The sequence below is a fragment of the Pavona decussata genome, unplaced genomic scaffold, assembly GCF_977016875.1.
Source record: "Pavona decussata unplaced genomic scaffold, jaPavDecu1.1 SCAFFOLD_14, whole genome shotgun sequence".
In the NCBI taxonomy this organism is placed as follows: Eukaryota; Metazoa; Cnidaria; class Anthozoa; order Scleractinia; family Agariciidae; genus Pavona; species Pavona decussata.
The window spans coordinates 1616212-1632309 of NW_028145437.1; the positions used below are offsets into that span (position 1 = coordinate 1616212).

The window sequence follows — 16098 nt, forward strand, 5'->3', positions numbered from 1 at the left end:
CAAGAGCCCACGTCAGTGCAAGGGCACCTCAATAGTTATCAAAAGAATCATTTGGATTCGATGTTGACCTTCCTTATGCAAACAAAGAAAAACAAGGTAAACAATATTTTTTTTGTTGAACTTACTTTATTTATGCATGGATCCTAGAAAGACTGGATAGGACACTTCTTGTCACGTAGGGCATTTTAGCTATAGCGATTGGCTAATACTGTATTTCAAAATGGCGGCGCTGGTTCAATCACAGTGGAAATTTATGACGTGAAGAATGGCGAATGATAGCGCAAGCTATGGGTTTGTTTTCCTTTTTTTTTGCTTTTTGTCCGTGTATATATGTTTTTCTGAGTTTTTTATAATTTTTCTCGTTTCTCTTTTGTTTTATGTCGATGTCAACCTGGCTAAACCACACGTGAGATTTCGAGGTAAGCACATGTCGATGTTCCTTTGTAACATTTTCTCTTGTTTTTAAGAAAATCGCGGCCCAAAAAAGTGTCTTTTTGAAGCTAAATTTTGCATATATGCTGCTTGTTTTGGGACGCATTTATTTCTCATTTTGTTGTCAAGGAGGGCTAAAATTCCACTTTTACTGTATCGTTTAAGGATCAAATTGTGGCTTGAGCACAGTAACCCGAGTAAAATATTTCAGTTTGAAACTTTAAATTCAAAGCGAACATGCTTAAATACGGCTTAACTAGGGAATACCCCGCCACTCCAAAACTAATCATCACACATCACTGTATGACTATACCTCGTTCTTTGTGTGAGATCCCCGGGGACTACACAATAATGGAGTGGCGGGGTATTCCCTAGTTACTCCGCGGGACGTATTCATCAATTTTATTTACTTGGCTCTTGAAATCAGTTTTTAATTAAGTATAAGTATAAAATCGTTTGGCATCAAATGGTGATATGGAGCATAGTGACACGAGTGAAATATGTAAATTAGACATAATGAAATGCAGCTCATTAAGTTCCTGACAGGAACAGCGATAAAATGTTGTGTTTAATTTTAATCTCTTAGGCTGAGATGGGTAAGTGCAGACTTGGAAGGGTTAGAAAGTACTCGCACAGAAAATACCATCCATCCCACTCTCCACAAGAGCAAGAAATTTCAACAGTACCTCCCTGTGGTCTCCCCTATGCGTATCAGTTTTCCCTCCGTAATGTCCCATCGGCCATCCTACATCAGCCGTCAATCAACAACTTCTCTCATGTCTTCAAGATTCTATCAGGTGATAATGTCCTTCAAAACAACTGGAACCAAATCAAACATTCAGAACTATTCCTTATGCTATGCACCTTTACTTCCAACACTACTGCTCCAGAGAAAACTGTGATTGTGAACATTGATTTTACATGGAGAGTTATAGCATCCAACATCAATGTGAATGAGTCTATGGCAGACATACCAGAAGAATTGACAACTTTAGAAAGTTTTCTACACTTGCTGGACTTTGTGGATAGAAGCACAGTTTGCCCTGGCATTTGTGATGCAAGGTTGAGAGCACTTGCAATTTCTGGTGGAAGAAATGGTTTATTTACAGATCAACGAGGCAATACCAAGGCCAGGTTATTAAATGACTCCATCAAACCAGTTAACTGTAGTGGTTTGTGGCATTCCAATATTATCTGCGAACACTGCAAGTTGTATAAGAAAACTCTGTTGACAATGCTTTCAAATCAAAAGTCAAGGTCACCATCAGACAAAACAAGTGCCAGTAGTCATTGTAAGTGGGGGTACTTAAGTGAAAAGGAAAAGGAGGAAAGGATAAAAAACTGCACAAAGCAGAGGAAAATTTCTTCAAAGAAAATCCACATGTTAGAAGAAAGATTTAAAAAGGTAAGTACAAGAAAATATTGTAAGATTGGATTCAACTAAATGTCTAACCTCAGATATTACTGCCAGTCATTTTTTTAAGTGGCATGTATTCCAGTGCCTGGCATGACAAAATATGCCAGACACCCATAATGGGTTTCTGATGTAAATGTTTCTTTTCATTTTACTTCAGTTTACTCCACTCATTTGTAAAAATAATGTTTTCTTACCGGATGATCTTCATGTTTAGATTACAGGTTTCTAATCAGAATCTGAGATTTTCAAGCTCACAAGCTTTCATTTGATAGCCATCATGTGAGCTTAAATTCTCAGATATTTGTGATTAGAGACCTTTTATCTAAGTATGATTTCAACAGAATCAGGAATAAACATTTTCACTCATGTTTCCTAATAACATATTTTCATCATTTTTGTAGGATTTGATCACGTTATCGGATGAAGATAGCGATGTTGTTGGTACACTGTTCAGTGAATTAGAGTCAAGCCATAATTCTGACAAACCTGAAGACTTCAAATCTGTTTATTAAGCAACAGCAGAAGGCGTTATGTTGTCAAGACAAACATGCTTGAAGATGGCATCCATTAATCATCAGATGGTGTTTTGAACTTCATTCCAAGTCACCAAATGCATATAAGTTTCTTAAGGATAGTGGGGTTTTAATTCTGCCTGACCAAAGAACTTTAAGGGACTACAGTAATTGTTTTAAGATTGATTCAGGTTTAGATCCAGATTTTTTAGATTTGGTGAAAAAAGATTTTAGTACACGATCTGATCCCAAAGATTATGATGTCTGGGTGGGAATTATCCATGACGAAGTTTCTCTCAGAAAAGACCTAGTTTTTGACGATTCGGGAAAGTTGATTGGTTTTGTCAATTTAGGATCAGTACAAAACAACATTGATGACCTAGAGCAAAGTTTGTCCTCTCAAGAAATGTCCTCCATTACTCCAGAGGAAGCCACCCATATGTTTGTTTTCATGGTTGTTAGTTTATTTTCAGGTTGGAAGATGCCAGTGGCTTTTTTCCCCACTACTACGATAAAGTCATTTGCCTTGTTTAATTTGTTTTGGAAGTGTGTAGAAGATCTAGAGCAAAGAGACTTTAAAGTATTAACTAGCACATGTGATGGTGCATCCCCCCATCGATTGTTTTACAAATTCCATTGCCCCCCAGATGCACCAAGAGGTACAGTAATTTATAAGACTAAGAATCATTTTGCTATGGAGGATCGACCATTGTATTTTATATGTGATCCAGTTCATCTTTTGAAAACTACAAGAAACAACTGGGAAAATAGCTGTTGGAGAAACAAGACAAAGAAATTGAGAAATAATAACATGTGGATAACATGGCTGCAATTAATTGATGCATTTGAAAATGATGTTAATGCATCAAATGCATCAGGCTTAAGGTTACTTCATAAGTTAACATCTGACCATCTTTTTCTTAACCCTTATTTAAGGATGAGGGTGTACTTAGCTGCTCAAGTATTCAGCAACAGGGTTGCTCTTGCCCTTTCAGTGCAAGGTAAGGCGGGTACAGAGGAGACTGAAAAATTTGTCAAGAATATGAATGACTTTTTTGATTGCTTAAATGCTAATAGAATCTATACTCAATTTGAGTTTAAGAGTGTGTATCGCTCACCTTCAGATAGAAGACTTGAATGGCTGCAAAATGATTTTTTAAAGTATTTTCAAGACTGGAAAGAGTGGGCGATGAGTCAGGTAGATGTTCCATTGGTGGAACGTAAGCAATATTTTATTAGTGATCAGACATGGGAGGGTTTGCAAATTTGCGTTAATTCTTTTGTAGAAGTTGTAAAGTTTTCTCTTAATATTCCAGGAGTGAGTTATGTTGTGGCAACAAAATTTAATCAGGATTCCCTTGAGAAATGTTTTGGGAAGGTACGACAAAAGAGGGGGGCATATGGTGCATTTACCTGCAAGGAATTTAACCAGAGTTACAGTTGTTCAGTTTTCAGTGAGTCCCATGCAATCAAGACTGTTCGTCGTATTAAATGAAGTGGAGGTGCTTTAGAAAGTTTAGATGTAAATTTACCTCTAGCAAAGTGCACAAGATAGATAGTCTAATCTTTAGCCTATAGTGTAGCAGGGGTAGATCCAGATCCAGATGGCACCCTTACAACTATATGGATGTGATGTTTCTAATTTAAAAGACTCACAGGGCAAACAGGCAAAAGGTGTTTGACTTGATACAGATGAAACAGATTTTACTTAAAATTTGAGAAGCAAAGTGCAATATTTACAATGATCAATTAAACAGTTTTTATAATTATATTTTTATACATGTATGCCATCCATTCACTTTCAAATGATGAATCATAAAAATATCCCACCAGGGATGATATTGAGGTCCAGTCCCCTTGGATCTGCTACTGTGTAGATAAACAAGTATTCATTAATATTGTATCTGCCAGCAGTACAGTGGACCCTGCCATATGATACCTATACATTAATTGGGAGTTCCACAGTACATGTAATTTGTATTAAAACAAATCAACAACTACTAAAGTTCAATAAAAGTTGTTTATTGTCATCAAAAATATGTTTCTTGTTATTGCAAAAATTCCTCATTCTTGTTATAAATATCAGCAACCAAGCTTGAGAAAACTGTTACATTCCTAAGTTTACATGCCTTCATAGAAAGTAACCATTCAATAGCCCTTTTCGATATATTGAAAATATTCAGCTTGGTAGCAAGGCCTTGAGGACAAAAACAAAGGAAACTGAATAAACATGTATATTCATTTGTATTGTTTGTATCCTCAAGGCCTCGCTATCAAAAAAGGGCTATTAGAATTCTAGGTGTGACCTTCCGTGAAACTAACATAAATTCTCTTTTGATATTATGGTTATTTCTTGAAAATTATCCTTTATTTTTTGAGGTTTGAACTAGGTGTGCAACAAGATCACCTTAAAAACCACCATAAAAAAATACAATAAAATTGAACGACAATAATAATATTATTGATATTATCAAAATATTAAATATTGGTCAAAACGTATAATCACCAAAATATCTTAAGAGTAACCCATATTTAATATATTGCTTCAATTTAGCAGCCACAATAATGCATATCTTGTCTCGTTATTGGTTGTCTATCACTATGGGCACTGTCTTACTGGGAGTTGAAATGTCATACTCGCAGAAGACAATGCAGTAGATGAAGATCGGATTCCGAACAAGAAGAAGAAGACAGCGACAATGACGACAAAAGTGGATTGAAATGTCCAAAAATATACGCAAAAACATACTCATGTACTGAACTGACATGAGTGACTCAGCCTGGCCTGAATTGGAACCATGTAAACACTATCTGTCTTCTCATTGGCTAAGATCCTACAGTTAATTCTGGAAATCTACTCACCCTACAGATTATTCAGTTATCTGCTAGCAGATTACTAAATTATCTGTAGGGTGTATGCGCAATGCATGATTTCCAAGAGCATGAATTTTCTATTCTTGCCGGGAAATAAACTGTGTTCTGTATTTCTTTTATAAAACAATGTACCGTATATTAAATCAATTATTAGATTCGGTTTTTGTGCTCTCTGGAATAACTTCAAAAGGGGATTGGAGTCATTTTACGAGGTTGATTGATACATCGGAGGAACTTTGGGATATATTTACAGAAATAGAAACACATGTAGACAAATGAGTTAGGGATTTTTTTTTTTTTTTGCTTTTTCTGAAAAATTGGGACGGGTCTGGCGATGGGAAACAAAACATTCTTATGGGGATGGCCATACCAGTAATTACATGTTCACATAAAAGACAGCATCAGAAATGCTATGTTGTCCACAGTTTAAATATTATTTAAACTGTGGACATCAGAGCTTTTCTGATGCTGTCTTTTCCGTGCAAATTACTGCCAGATGCTGAGCTGGTTTTCAACAGTGCCATCTTCTCTTTCACTTTCCTTTGCTCCTCGTAGGTCTTCAGGTACGCCCACTTCCTCACACGATAATATAAATTAACAAAAAGTTTAAGAAGTAGATTACTATCTGCAGCAGGGAGAGATGAAGAATAAGGCCAGGTTTGTAACAATAGGGATGAGTTGGATACAAGTTGATCTAATAGTTCATTGTCAGACTTTCTAGTGATGGAACGGAAACTTGCCAGATTTAGAAAAGGACGAATTGAAACTTCAAGATAACAAAAAAAATTAAAAGTTGCATGGTCAACTTGTGAAAGGCCACCTCTGGTTAAAGACAATGTTATCAAGTTAGGGAAAGTCATGGCCGGTGGTTGCTTTCCAACACTTGGAATCATCGTCGTTAATATTTTTTGCATTGCTGCAGACCTGCAACAAGGACAAAGAATTCGACCTCAAAAACAATTAATTTCTTTTTTGTACGCCTACATAAGCAAATGTTAAAAAATTAATTACTTTTAAATTATGAACAAAAAACGTCCACATAATCAAAGAGCGTATAACTATTATTGATCGAATAACTCCTGCCCATCCGCGGGGGGGACTCCCTATAAAAGGGGCGGGGATGCTTGTTGGAAATACCCCTAAAGGAGACCAATCTGGGTGTGGCCCAAGCTTCTTTTGACCCCTAATAGAGACAATTTTAAAACATAGACAAATACAATTCACAATATTTCTTCGTGTGCAACCCTAAATGTGACCTTGACGGAAAAATATAATGGCGTTTTGCCCAGAACACCCTAAGTGAAACCAAAATCCGAAATTTACACCCCTAAACGAGATGACGAGCATCCCTGCCCCTTTCATATGGGATTCCCCCCCCCCCCCCACTTCCCGGGAACTCCTACTTAAAATGATAACTAATTTGTAATATTTCCAGAACTGGAGGCTTTCATTATGTCTGCATCGAATTCCAAATTTGCTACATCAAAATAAACAACATTAAAACGACCATAGGAAAGAGATAGAGAGATCAACTGAGAATACAATAAACATAAAAAGATTTTGTTATAACAGGAAAAAGGTGAAATGTTTCTTGATGAAGACCACTCTGAAGGAAGTTATAAAATTATGTAAAATATTATCAATTATGTCTATGAAGGTGTGACAAGCATAACTTGGATACAAATACAAATTAATAATTTTTTTGTGATCAATGCATTTGGGTGTCAAACATTACTGCATACCTTGCATTACAGCATCGCTGTAAACGGTCCCTCGTTTTCCTGCAGACATACCCAGCGATATAGGCAACAATGTCTTTCTCAACAGATGGAGGGATGGTTTGTTCACTGTTTCTCCGACAAAATCTTCTCTTATCTTCATTGCGGTCATTACAGATTGAGATCGATGAAGCGAGATGTCTCCGAAGATGGTAGTGATGGTCATCTGGAGTAGCAGTGCATCTGAAGAGTTGAACCCAGCAGCACTACAAAGCTCAGCCCATTTGATAGATAGCTCTTGTTGTTGGCGAAATGCATTCATATGCTGGGCGACATACTGTTGTCCGTCTCCTTGATGAACTCGCAAGATTATCTCTCGCGAAAGTTAATGTCCACACTTCTTTAGCTACATATTCAAAATAGGTCTTGGCTGCTGTTGCTTCACTTTTCTCTAGTTCAACGACAAGAACATCAGCCTGAGCTTTACTGGCAGCGAATCTGGATCCTCTCAACTTGACAGTGTCGCTTGACGTGGAAGTGATGACCCGAAGGGACTTCAAAATTGATGGCACGCACTCGCAGATAAAATACTCCTCGAAACCGAGTTTCGTGAGAGTCTCTCTGGTTTTCCTTTGATGGTCTGACAATGTCACTTTCTTTTTCGATTTTACGCTGGCACCGTGACCGTTGCAGCTTTCTATATGCTTGTTTAACCAGCCTTTAGTGTGGTATTTTTTTGCGCATTTTGGACATTTCAATCCACTTTTGTCGTCATCGTCGCTGTCTTCTTCTTCTTGTTCGGAATCCGTGTCTTCGTTGTCTTCTGCGAGTATGAAGTTTTCATCCCAATCTTCAAACAAGTCATCTACTTCCATTTCAACTACATTTAAACCACATTTAACTACATTTTTGACCGCTCTTGTGTGTAACAATGTTACAATTTTGATACGCAGTCACGCAGTGATGTTTACATCGCGTACACGCGTGTACTTTCGCGTAATCGCGTGACGTCACAGATTTCCACTCTGATTGCGACTGTCACGTCAGCTAGTGTCCTATCCAGTCTTTCTAGGATCCATGATTTATGCAATATACAGAAGACAAGTATTTTAATATTAGGGACAAACACTTGATGATTTGATATATTTTTAACCTGATCAACGTTTTCATCGTGTAAGCAAATACCAACATTATACCCATATGAAGTAAACAGTACTTTATCTCCTTAGGAAATACCTTCACCTCAAATAGTTGACAGGGGACTCTTTGACCGGCACCTAGAGGGGGATTTTCTCTACAGAGACGTCCTGAGCCCAACAGTGTCAAGTAAACTGTTCAAAGCATCATGTGGCTTAAAAAGGAGCAATGGATTTATCAATGTCTTTATTTTCATTTCAAGTAAAATGAATTTCCCCACATCATTCACATCAGGAATGTAAGTGATACATAAAACAGTGTTTATTCTCTTATTCTGCAAATTGGTCTAAGGGGCAATAGAGCCCCCCTTTAAAGATTTTTTAAGCACTTATTTTTTTGGAAATGGACCCAAGAGTTTTATGCTTGTCTTATACAGAATATAACAGTTTAAATAACTAGTGATGATCGAAGATTAGGGAGTGTGTTCGATGATGTTGATACCAGGCTCTCGCCTCTGCCAAGTTGGTGATGATGTCATTCACCCCTGCATATCTGCAGGGGGGTGACAGATACGTGTCCCAATATCCATTCATCTGTTGATTGCCCCATACAATTTCGAATACAATTTGTATTAGTTCCCTTGCAAGTGTGTCTTTTCTACATCACATGCAATAAATTGCTGATTTAAAATAGATGTGTTGTTGAATTTGAAGTGTAGTGTTCTTAGTTGTTTTGTGCAAACATATAATTTATTTATCAGTAACTTGAAAAAACCTATAGCAAGCTTGTGAATGTTTATAAAATCTTTTTTAACTGTAGGGTGATGCTAAATACAAAGGCAGGTAAAGTTATCAAGGAAGGATGGAAATAGGAAGTCATCAGGCCAGACAAGGAAGTTATCAAAATAAAAGAGTTTGCTAGTGTGGATGACCTTCAGGACAGCGCCATATTGCACATCTGCATACAATTTTTCATTCAATGTAGCTAATCATTTTATTTCGCTTGGACTTTCTGTGTCCCTTTTCACTTTCGTAGAAGAAATAACAGTACAAATTTACCCTGTCATTTCGTATTATTTAAATCATTTTTGAGAAAAAACAATGTTAACTTGGTCAAGCCCAAAATTTGCTAATTTGTTAAGTTACATCAATAAGCACAAAATTTGTATGAACAATACTCATAGTTTTATTTGACAAAACATTAACTATATTTTTGTACATTAACCTACCCGCCACTTTGAGGTTGAGTAGGGGTATGGGTCAAAGAGCAAATTTTATCTAACTTATAAATTGACACTACCATGTTCAGTCTGTAGAAGATCATGCTAAGATAAGTCATTTGACCAAGTTTGGTGTTGTTTAGTATGATAACAACCAAGTTATGGACCTTGAAGTATGGTTACAAATCCATACTAATGTCTCTAATTTTGAGACAACATCCCCAAAACCAAACAAATTCTTAACAACTTGCTCATTTCTGTTACCTCCGTAAAATACTGTCATAAAGCTACCACTTCATAGAAACTGAGTTGAAAATTACAATGTTTATCAATTTTTAAGTATAACACGGAAATTAGAAAAATTGAGAGAGTTTAATATATATTGTTGGGGGGACGCCCTCTCAAAAGTAGAGACATTTCAGTAGATTTGGGATCATATGTCAATGTAAATAACTTGGTTGTACATGTAATTCAACTAAACAACACCAAACTTGGTCAAACTGCTATTCTTTAAAGTGGTTTTTCATATGGTGGTGTCAATAAATTCTATTTATAAATTGGATACATTTTGTAACTCAAACCAGTCCCCTGCGCAACTTCAAACTGGCCAATAGCTAATATTATTATACAATGCTGATGCTATCTCAATTTTGATTGGCTAAAAGCACCCCGCTAATTCTAGATGGCGCTGTGTCATCGCGTCACATCTACAGACACTGGCGTTTATGCATGTAGGTATGACGCGTTTTTGCAGACAATGGTTTTCGTCACCTGACAAGCTAGCCGGCGGTTTGAGCAAGATTGTCATGGCGGAGTCCGCTCCAAGATTCGCGTCAGTCTCAGAAGCGGATTTAGGACGCCTTGTTGACGACAAGGACGCAAAGAACACCAAACAAGCTACCAAGACAGCTCTTAGAGTTTTACAGCAGTATTTGAAGGAGAAGAAAGTTCCCGAACAGCAAACCGAAGATGGCATCAGTAATGTTCTCAAACTATTTTATGCCGAGGCTAGAAAAGTCGATGGAACTTCTTATTCCAAAAGCACTCTCAACAGCCTGAGATTTGGACTGGGCAGACACTTCAAGGCGACTCTTGGCTTCGATATAATAAACGATCCAGCATTTGCCGAGGCAAACAAAGTTTTTGGCGCCAAGTGCGTTGAACTAAAACGACAAGGGTTGCCAAAGTCGAACACACGCCACCGATCTGCGAAGAAGATCTTAAAAAGGTGTAAGAGAGCGATGTTTTTAACCAAAACAGCCCGGAAACGCTTCAAAACAAAGTTTTTTTCGAGGTTATGTTGTACTTTTGTCGCCGAGGAAGCCAAAATCTTCGTGAACTCAAAAAAGCTGATTTTTCATTCAGCACGGATGGCAAAGGTGCAAAATATGTGTGCAAAACAACAGATGAACTCACAAAGAACTGACGAGAAAATAATGAAGGATTTGAAGGAGGCGTGATGTTCGAGAAACCAGGACCACACTGTCCTGTGGCTTCATTTGAACGGTACATACAGCACCTGAATCCCTCAAACGAATTTTTGTTTCAGCGGCCGAAGAAAAACGCCGGCATATCTGATCAAGTGTGGTACGATAACATGGTTGTCGGAGAGCGTTTGCTCGGTGAAAAAATGAAAAGGATCTCTCGAGAAGCCAAACTTTCAAAGTGTTACACCAATCACTCGATCAGGGCAACGGCGGTTACAATCCTGGACAAGTCCGGGTTCGAAGCAAGGCATATCATGGCGGTGAGCGGGCACAGAAATGAATCCAGCATTCGGAGCTATAGCAGGACTGACATTTCAACCAAGAGAAAAATGTCGGAAACCCTGACGACAGAGTGCGAGGTGAGAGGTGAGGAAGTGGCTATTAATCCGCACCAGTTATCTCCTGTTATTAGCCTTTCTCAAGAGGAATTTATTGTACAGAACTCTCATTCAGAGATAACGAAAAATTTTAATTTCTTCAACTGTAATGTCAACATTCATTAAACGCAAATCGGGAACATTTTTCATAAGACCGTACAACTTAACTTTAGAATTTTGTTCAAAAGTTTCAGTTCGATTCAGTTTTTCCTGAAATGTTTTCAGATGTTTTAAGCGTAAATCCTTTCTGTAAACCTTTTGAATTCCGCTTTACACGTTATTCACGGCTGTCATTAATAAAGATGTTTACACTAAAACGTGTCATTGCGTGGCTTACTTTGTTGTTGTTCTGTGAAATGTCTCAACGCTTGTACATTTATAATTGTATAATAAAACAATTATTGGATTCGGTTTTCACATGATAGCGAAATTATCAAGGCCTCGGTTTGTGTTATCCGCCTCAGCCTTCGGCTTTGGCAGATAACACAAACCTCAGCCTTGATAATTCTCGCTATCATGCTCAACCTCATCCAATAATTGCTTAATATTACTCATTATACACTGCATGTTATAAAAATTAGCGAAAAAGATGATTTTTGATATCTGTTAATTAATAATAACCATGGTTATAAAATAAACTATAAAACCTGTTTTAAAGAAAACAGCATGCTTTCTAATGAATTAGGAATTTCACTCTTGGCAAGAAGACCTTCTTTAATTTCTAGTCCTCTTAAAGTAATCTTACTCGAACTGCATAACTGTATTCTTTCAAATTGTACAGGTAGAAATGAAAATGTGCTAAATGGGACGTCAAATATCAAATTAACCCTTTAACCCTAAATATAAAGGAACAAATTCTCCCAGCTTGTAACTATACTTTTATCAAATAGACGAAAGATCCTCGCAGTTACTACGCAACTTAAGCAGAGTCAAAAAAGAAAGCCTGAAAAAAAGTTAAGGCTTGAACAGGATTCGAACCCATGACCTCTGCGATGCCGGTGCATGCAGTGCTCTACCAACTGAGCACTGCATGCACCGACATCGTATGGGTTATGGGTTCGAATCCGGTTCAAGCCTGAGTTTTTTTTTTCAGGCTTTCTTTTCCGTAACTGGTTAAGTTGCATAGTAACTGTGAGGACCTTTTTTCTATTTGATCTTTCATATGCAGTTCAAAATATATGTTTCATATATTTACATCATATTATACTTTTCTTACAAAATAACTCCCTTGCATGATTATTCATTCTGATGACCTCAGGGGTGGAATAAGTATTGATACAGTGTATTGCAAAGAGAAATTTGATGCTGATCACTGCCAGGGCTGAAAAGGTTAAGAGCAAATGCACAAAAATATCGATCAAAGCAAAGCCACTCTTAATTAATCTACCTTCATTTGGAGTTTTTAGCGAGGTATTAGTGAGTTTTGAAAGGTTTCGAGGTTTATTTTCAAAAATACGGCCGAATTTTAGAAATATATGAGAAAATCGATGTCGCGCTCTCGCTGGCCAAAGAATGTCCGAATAAATTAGCAAAAATTAGCAGACCAATTTATGTCCTCATAAATTTAAGTTAATGGAACAACCATGAGAGATTACGTGCTGGTTGTGTGACATGCTTTAAGTTAGGGGGTAGGGTTTCACAGTCCAAAGTTTATTGGGATCACATGCATTAGTAACGCAAACTGTACGCTGAGCCAATCAGAATCGGCTGGTATTTCACTGTCAATCAATCCTCAGACATCGAGCACGAGTTCTGTGTTCATTCATTCCTTCGCTGCGAGCTAGCAAACTGTAGGTGTCTTGTTCTACGACGTGTCTTTTAATAACTTTCGCAGCCGTTCAATTTGTTTCTTCACTCGCTTCTGAGACGATTTCCCTATCCTGTGAGGGGATTTTAAGTTTCAGGACCGCAAATCATGTCGCCACGAGCACGCCGGTCGACTTCCCGCCCAGGCGCACAACCGAATATCGACCCGACTGTGCTTGGAGCCCTATCCATCACCGACCTTTGCTCTCTTTGCGTTCAACATGGGATTCCGTCGATAGGAGTCTGAAGGACTCTCGAAAGCCGGCTCCGGGAGCTGAACAATCCACCACCAACTCAGGTTCAAAACATCAATGGACATGAACCAGTAACTCCAAACAACGACGAAACGGCGGCAAACAGGCAAGAGCGCACTGAGTTTACAGATGGTCAGATACAGATGATCCAACAATTAATTGCGGACACTGTGAAACAATCTGCCAAGGAGATAGGGACCAAGGTGGCTAGGGCCGCTGTGAGTGCTTCGTCGAGCCTCCTTGCCCAAAGGCCCGCTTCGCTTGTGCGTGGCACAGCGCCTGAAACGACAGTTCCCACGAACACTGCGGCGGTAAACTTCGCATCGCCCTTCCAAGACATCCCAGGGCAGTATATCAAAGACATCCAATGTGGTGAGTTTTTTGATCTTTCCAAACACCTTCCAAAGAACCTGTCGCTGCATGACGAGGAGGATAATCTTGTCCTCTCCTTAGAGAACTCCGTCGTTAAGGTGTCGAAGAAATCGAAGCAGACGGCCTCCACCTCTATTACCGATATTGAACAGTGGACCACTGCTTTTACGTCCTATATGAGTGTACTAATGGACAAGTTCCCAACACGATCACAGGAACTCTTGCAATATGTGAGTTTAATTGGATACGCAGCCCATGTGCACAAAGGGTTAGGATGGGCCATTTATGATTTTAAGTTTCGCCAGAAAGCTAGCGTAAATAAGTCTATTAATTGGTCAGTGGTTGACACTCAGCTTTGGTTAACCATTTTTACTGTGTCACCAGAGATACTCAAAGAAGAGTATCCGCTTTTTTCCAATGGACCCCAGCGAAATGTGTCTACAACAGGGGACGCGAACAGAGGCACATGCAACTTTTACAATAGGAGCGCCACATGTAATAGAGACCCCTGCTATTTTAGACATGTGTGTAACAGATGTAGTGGATTGCACCCAAGGGTTGACTGCCAGGCCCACCCTGTGCGGCAACCAGAGCGTGAAGGGGGGAGGAATAGAGATAGTGACCATGGTGGCAGCTCAAAGTCAAGTCCCTCTCATCGAAAGTGAGAACAATACTTGCCCCCTCCTGACCCCTATTAATGTACGACGACTTGAGGAAACATTGATTAATCATCCTGATCAGGAATTTGTCTCCAAATAGTGTAATAATCTTAGGTATGGGGCCGATGTGGGTTTTACTGGGAGAAGTGTTGCTAGATTCTCTAGGAATCTGCCCACTGCCCTTTCCCAACCAAATATTGTTTCAGAAAACCTTTCCGGGGAAGTGGCCCTGGGGCGAGTTGCAGGTCCTTTCCCCAGCCCACCACTGCCCAATTTCCAGGTGTCACCCATCGGATTGGTGCCCAAAAAACATTATACTAAGTTTAGGACCATCTTTCACTTATCTTTCCCAAAATCTGGAGAGACGAGTATCAACTCTTTAATCCCCAAGGAGGATTTCAGCCTTCAGTATATCACAATCGACAATGCAATCCAAGGGATTTCGAGCCTCGGCCAAGGGTGCTTTCTTGCGAAGACCGACATCGAGTCAGCGTTTCGCCTCATCCCTCTTAGGCCTTCAGATTATAAGCTATACGGCATGTATTGGGAGGGTAGCTACTACTATGACAAAGTTCTTCCCTTTGGCTTGAGGAGTGCCCCTTTTCTGTTCAATTTACTGTCCGATGCGATAGAGTGGATCCTCCTCAATCAATGCCAGGTTTCGTTTGTTTGTCATATCCTCGATGATTTCTTGATCATCGAACCAGCATTATCCTCTCCTCCTCTAAATTTGCTATGCCAGCAGAGCTTGAATAGCATGCTCTTGACCTTTAGGAATCTGGGTATCCCCACTGCACCCCACAAAACAGAGGGCCCTTCTACTACCCTTGAGTTCATGGGAATTATCCTGGACACCGTCCGGATGGAGGCCAGAGTCCCAGCAGATAAGGTAGAACGGATACAGGCCTCCCTTGCCCTCTTTCAAACAAAAAGGACATGCAACCTAAAGGAGTTACAGTCACTCATTGGGACTTTTAATTTTGCATGCAAAGTTATCCCCCCTGGGAGACCCTTTCTTCAGCGCACGATTGAGCTAACTCGTAAAGTCGCTAAACCTCACCACCACATTAAATTAAGCAAGGGTTTCTTCAAGGATCTCACTATGTGGCAACAGTTTATCCACACCTGGAATGGGGCCGGGTTTTTCCTCCCTACTTCATGGCTAGACTCCGACTCCTTAGAACTGCATACTGATGCCTCAGGCACACTTGGGTACAGTGGGATATAAGGTCAGAAATGGTTTCAGGGTAGGTGGGAGACTCCCCACCAGCTCAATGCTCCTGGTATAAGCATTGCCTAGCAAGAGTTATTTGCTCTGGTGGTAGCATGCCACCTATGGGGGGATGAGTTCGCTAATAAGCGTATCATTTTCTATAGTGACAACCAATCGGTTGTCAGTATAGTAAACTCTAAACGATCCCACATTCCTAGGGTTATGGATCTGGTTCGCCATTTTACCCTCTTAACTTTAAGACATACCGTGTAGCATGAAAATTTTGCGGGTTCTAATTTTTGCGGATTTTGCGGATTGACCTCGATCCGCAAAAATTAGTTCCCGCAGAAAAAAACACCCGCAAAATACAACGCCGCAAAAATTAACTCCCTTCAGTCAAATTTAAAACTCCTCTTTAGTAGACTTATGCCACTGGAGCGATATACATTGGAATTAAACAAGAACATTAACATGATTTTCCATTGGATAAAGCAACTAGAGCTGTCAAGAATAAAGCAATTCAGTACATTAGATTGGCACGGATGGGCCATCTGAAGGAATGCACAGACTTGAATCGTGCAGCAGACCAACCATGTTCTATTGGCGCTTCTGCGGTGGCCT

At 39.2% G+C, this 16098-nt stretch overlaps 2 protein-coding genes and 1 long non-coding RNA gene across 4 annotated transcripts; 2 read left to right on the top strand and 1 right to left on the bottom strand.

Moving 5' to 3' along the window:
- Window positions 1-4: 4 nt before the first annotated feature.
- On the top strand, window positions 5-10200 carry LOC146487681 (uncharacterized). Its single transcript, XR_014868331.1, has 3 exons — window positions 5-96; window positions 8183-8388; window positions 8910-10200. It is a non-coding gene; the product is annotated as an uncharacterized LOC146487681 (long non-coding RNA).
- On the top strand, window positions 131-2362 carry LOC146487682 (uncharacterized). Its single transcript, XM_085130014.1, has 3 exons — window positions 131-419; window positions 1019-1837; window positions 2251-2362. The coding sequence occupies exons 2-3, from the start codon at window positions 1025-1027 to the stop codon at window positions 2359-2361; spliced, it is 924 nt and encodes a 307-aa protein (XP_084986140.1). The 5' UTR covers window positions 131-419; window positions 1019-1024; the 3' UTR covers window position 2362.
- LOC146487683 (uncharacterized) lies at window positions 4674-8010 on the bottom strand. 2 transcript variants are annotated; one of them, XM_085130027.1, is made up of 2 exons: window positions 7029-8010; window positions 4674-6159 (listed from the first exon to the last, which is right to left on the bottom strand). In XM_085130027.1, the coding sequence occupies exon 1, from the start codon at window positions 7826-7828 to the stop codon at window positions 7229-7231; it is 600 nt and encodes a 199-aa protein (XP_084986153.1). In that variant the 5' UTR covers window positions 7829-8010; the 3' UTR covers window positions 4674-6159; window positions 7029-7228. The 2 variants fall into 2 exon arrangements, with proteins under 2 accessions (XP_084986153.1, XP_084986148.1); XM_085130022.1 differs by having other exon boundaries at window positions 6978-8010.
- Window positions 10201-16098: the final 5898 nt, after the last annotated feature.

Coding starts and splice junctions, on each gene's coding strand:
- LOC146487682 (XM_085130014.1), top strand. CDS start 1,025: ATGGGTAAGTGCAGACTTGGAAGGGTTAGAAAGTACTCGCACAGAAAA. Junction 1,838..2,250: donor TAGAAGAAAGATTTAAAAAG/GTAAGTACAAGA, acceptor TCATTTTTGTAG/GATTTGATCACGTTATCGGA.
- LOC146487683 (XM_085130027.1), bottom strand. CDS start 7,828: ATGGAAGTAGATGACTTGTTTGAAGATTGGGATGAAAACTTCATACTC.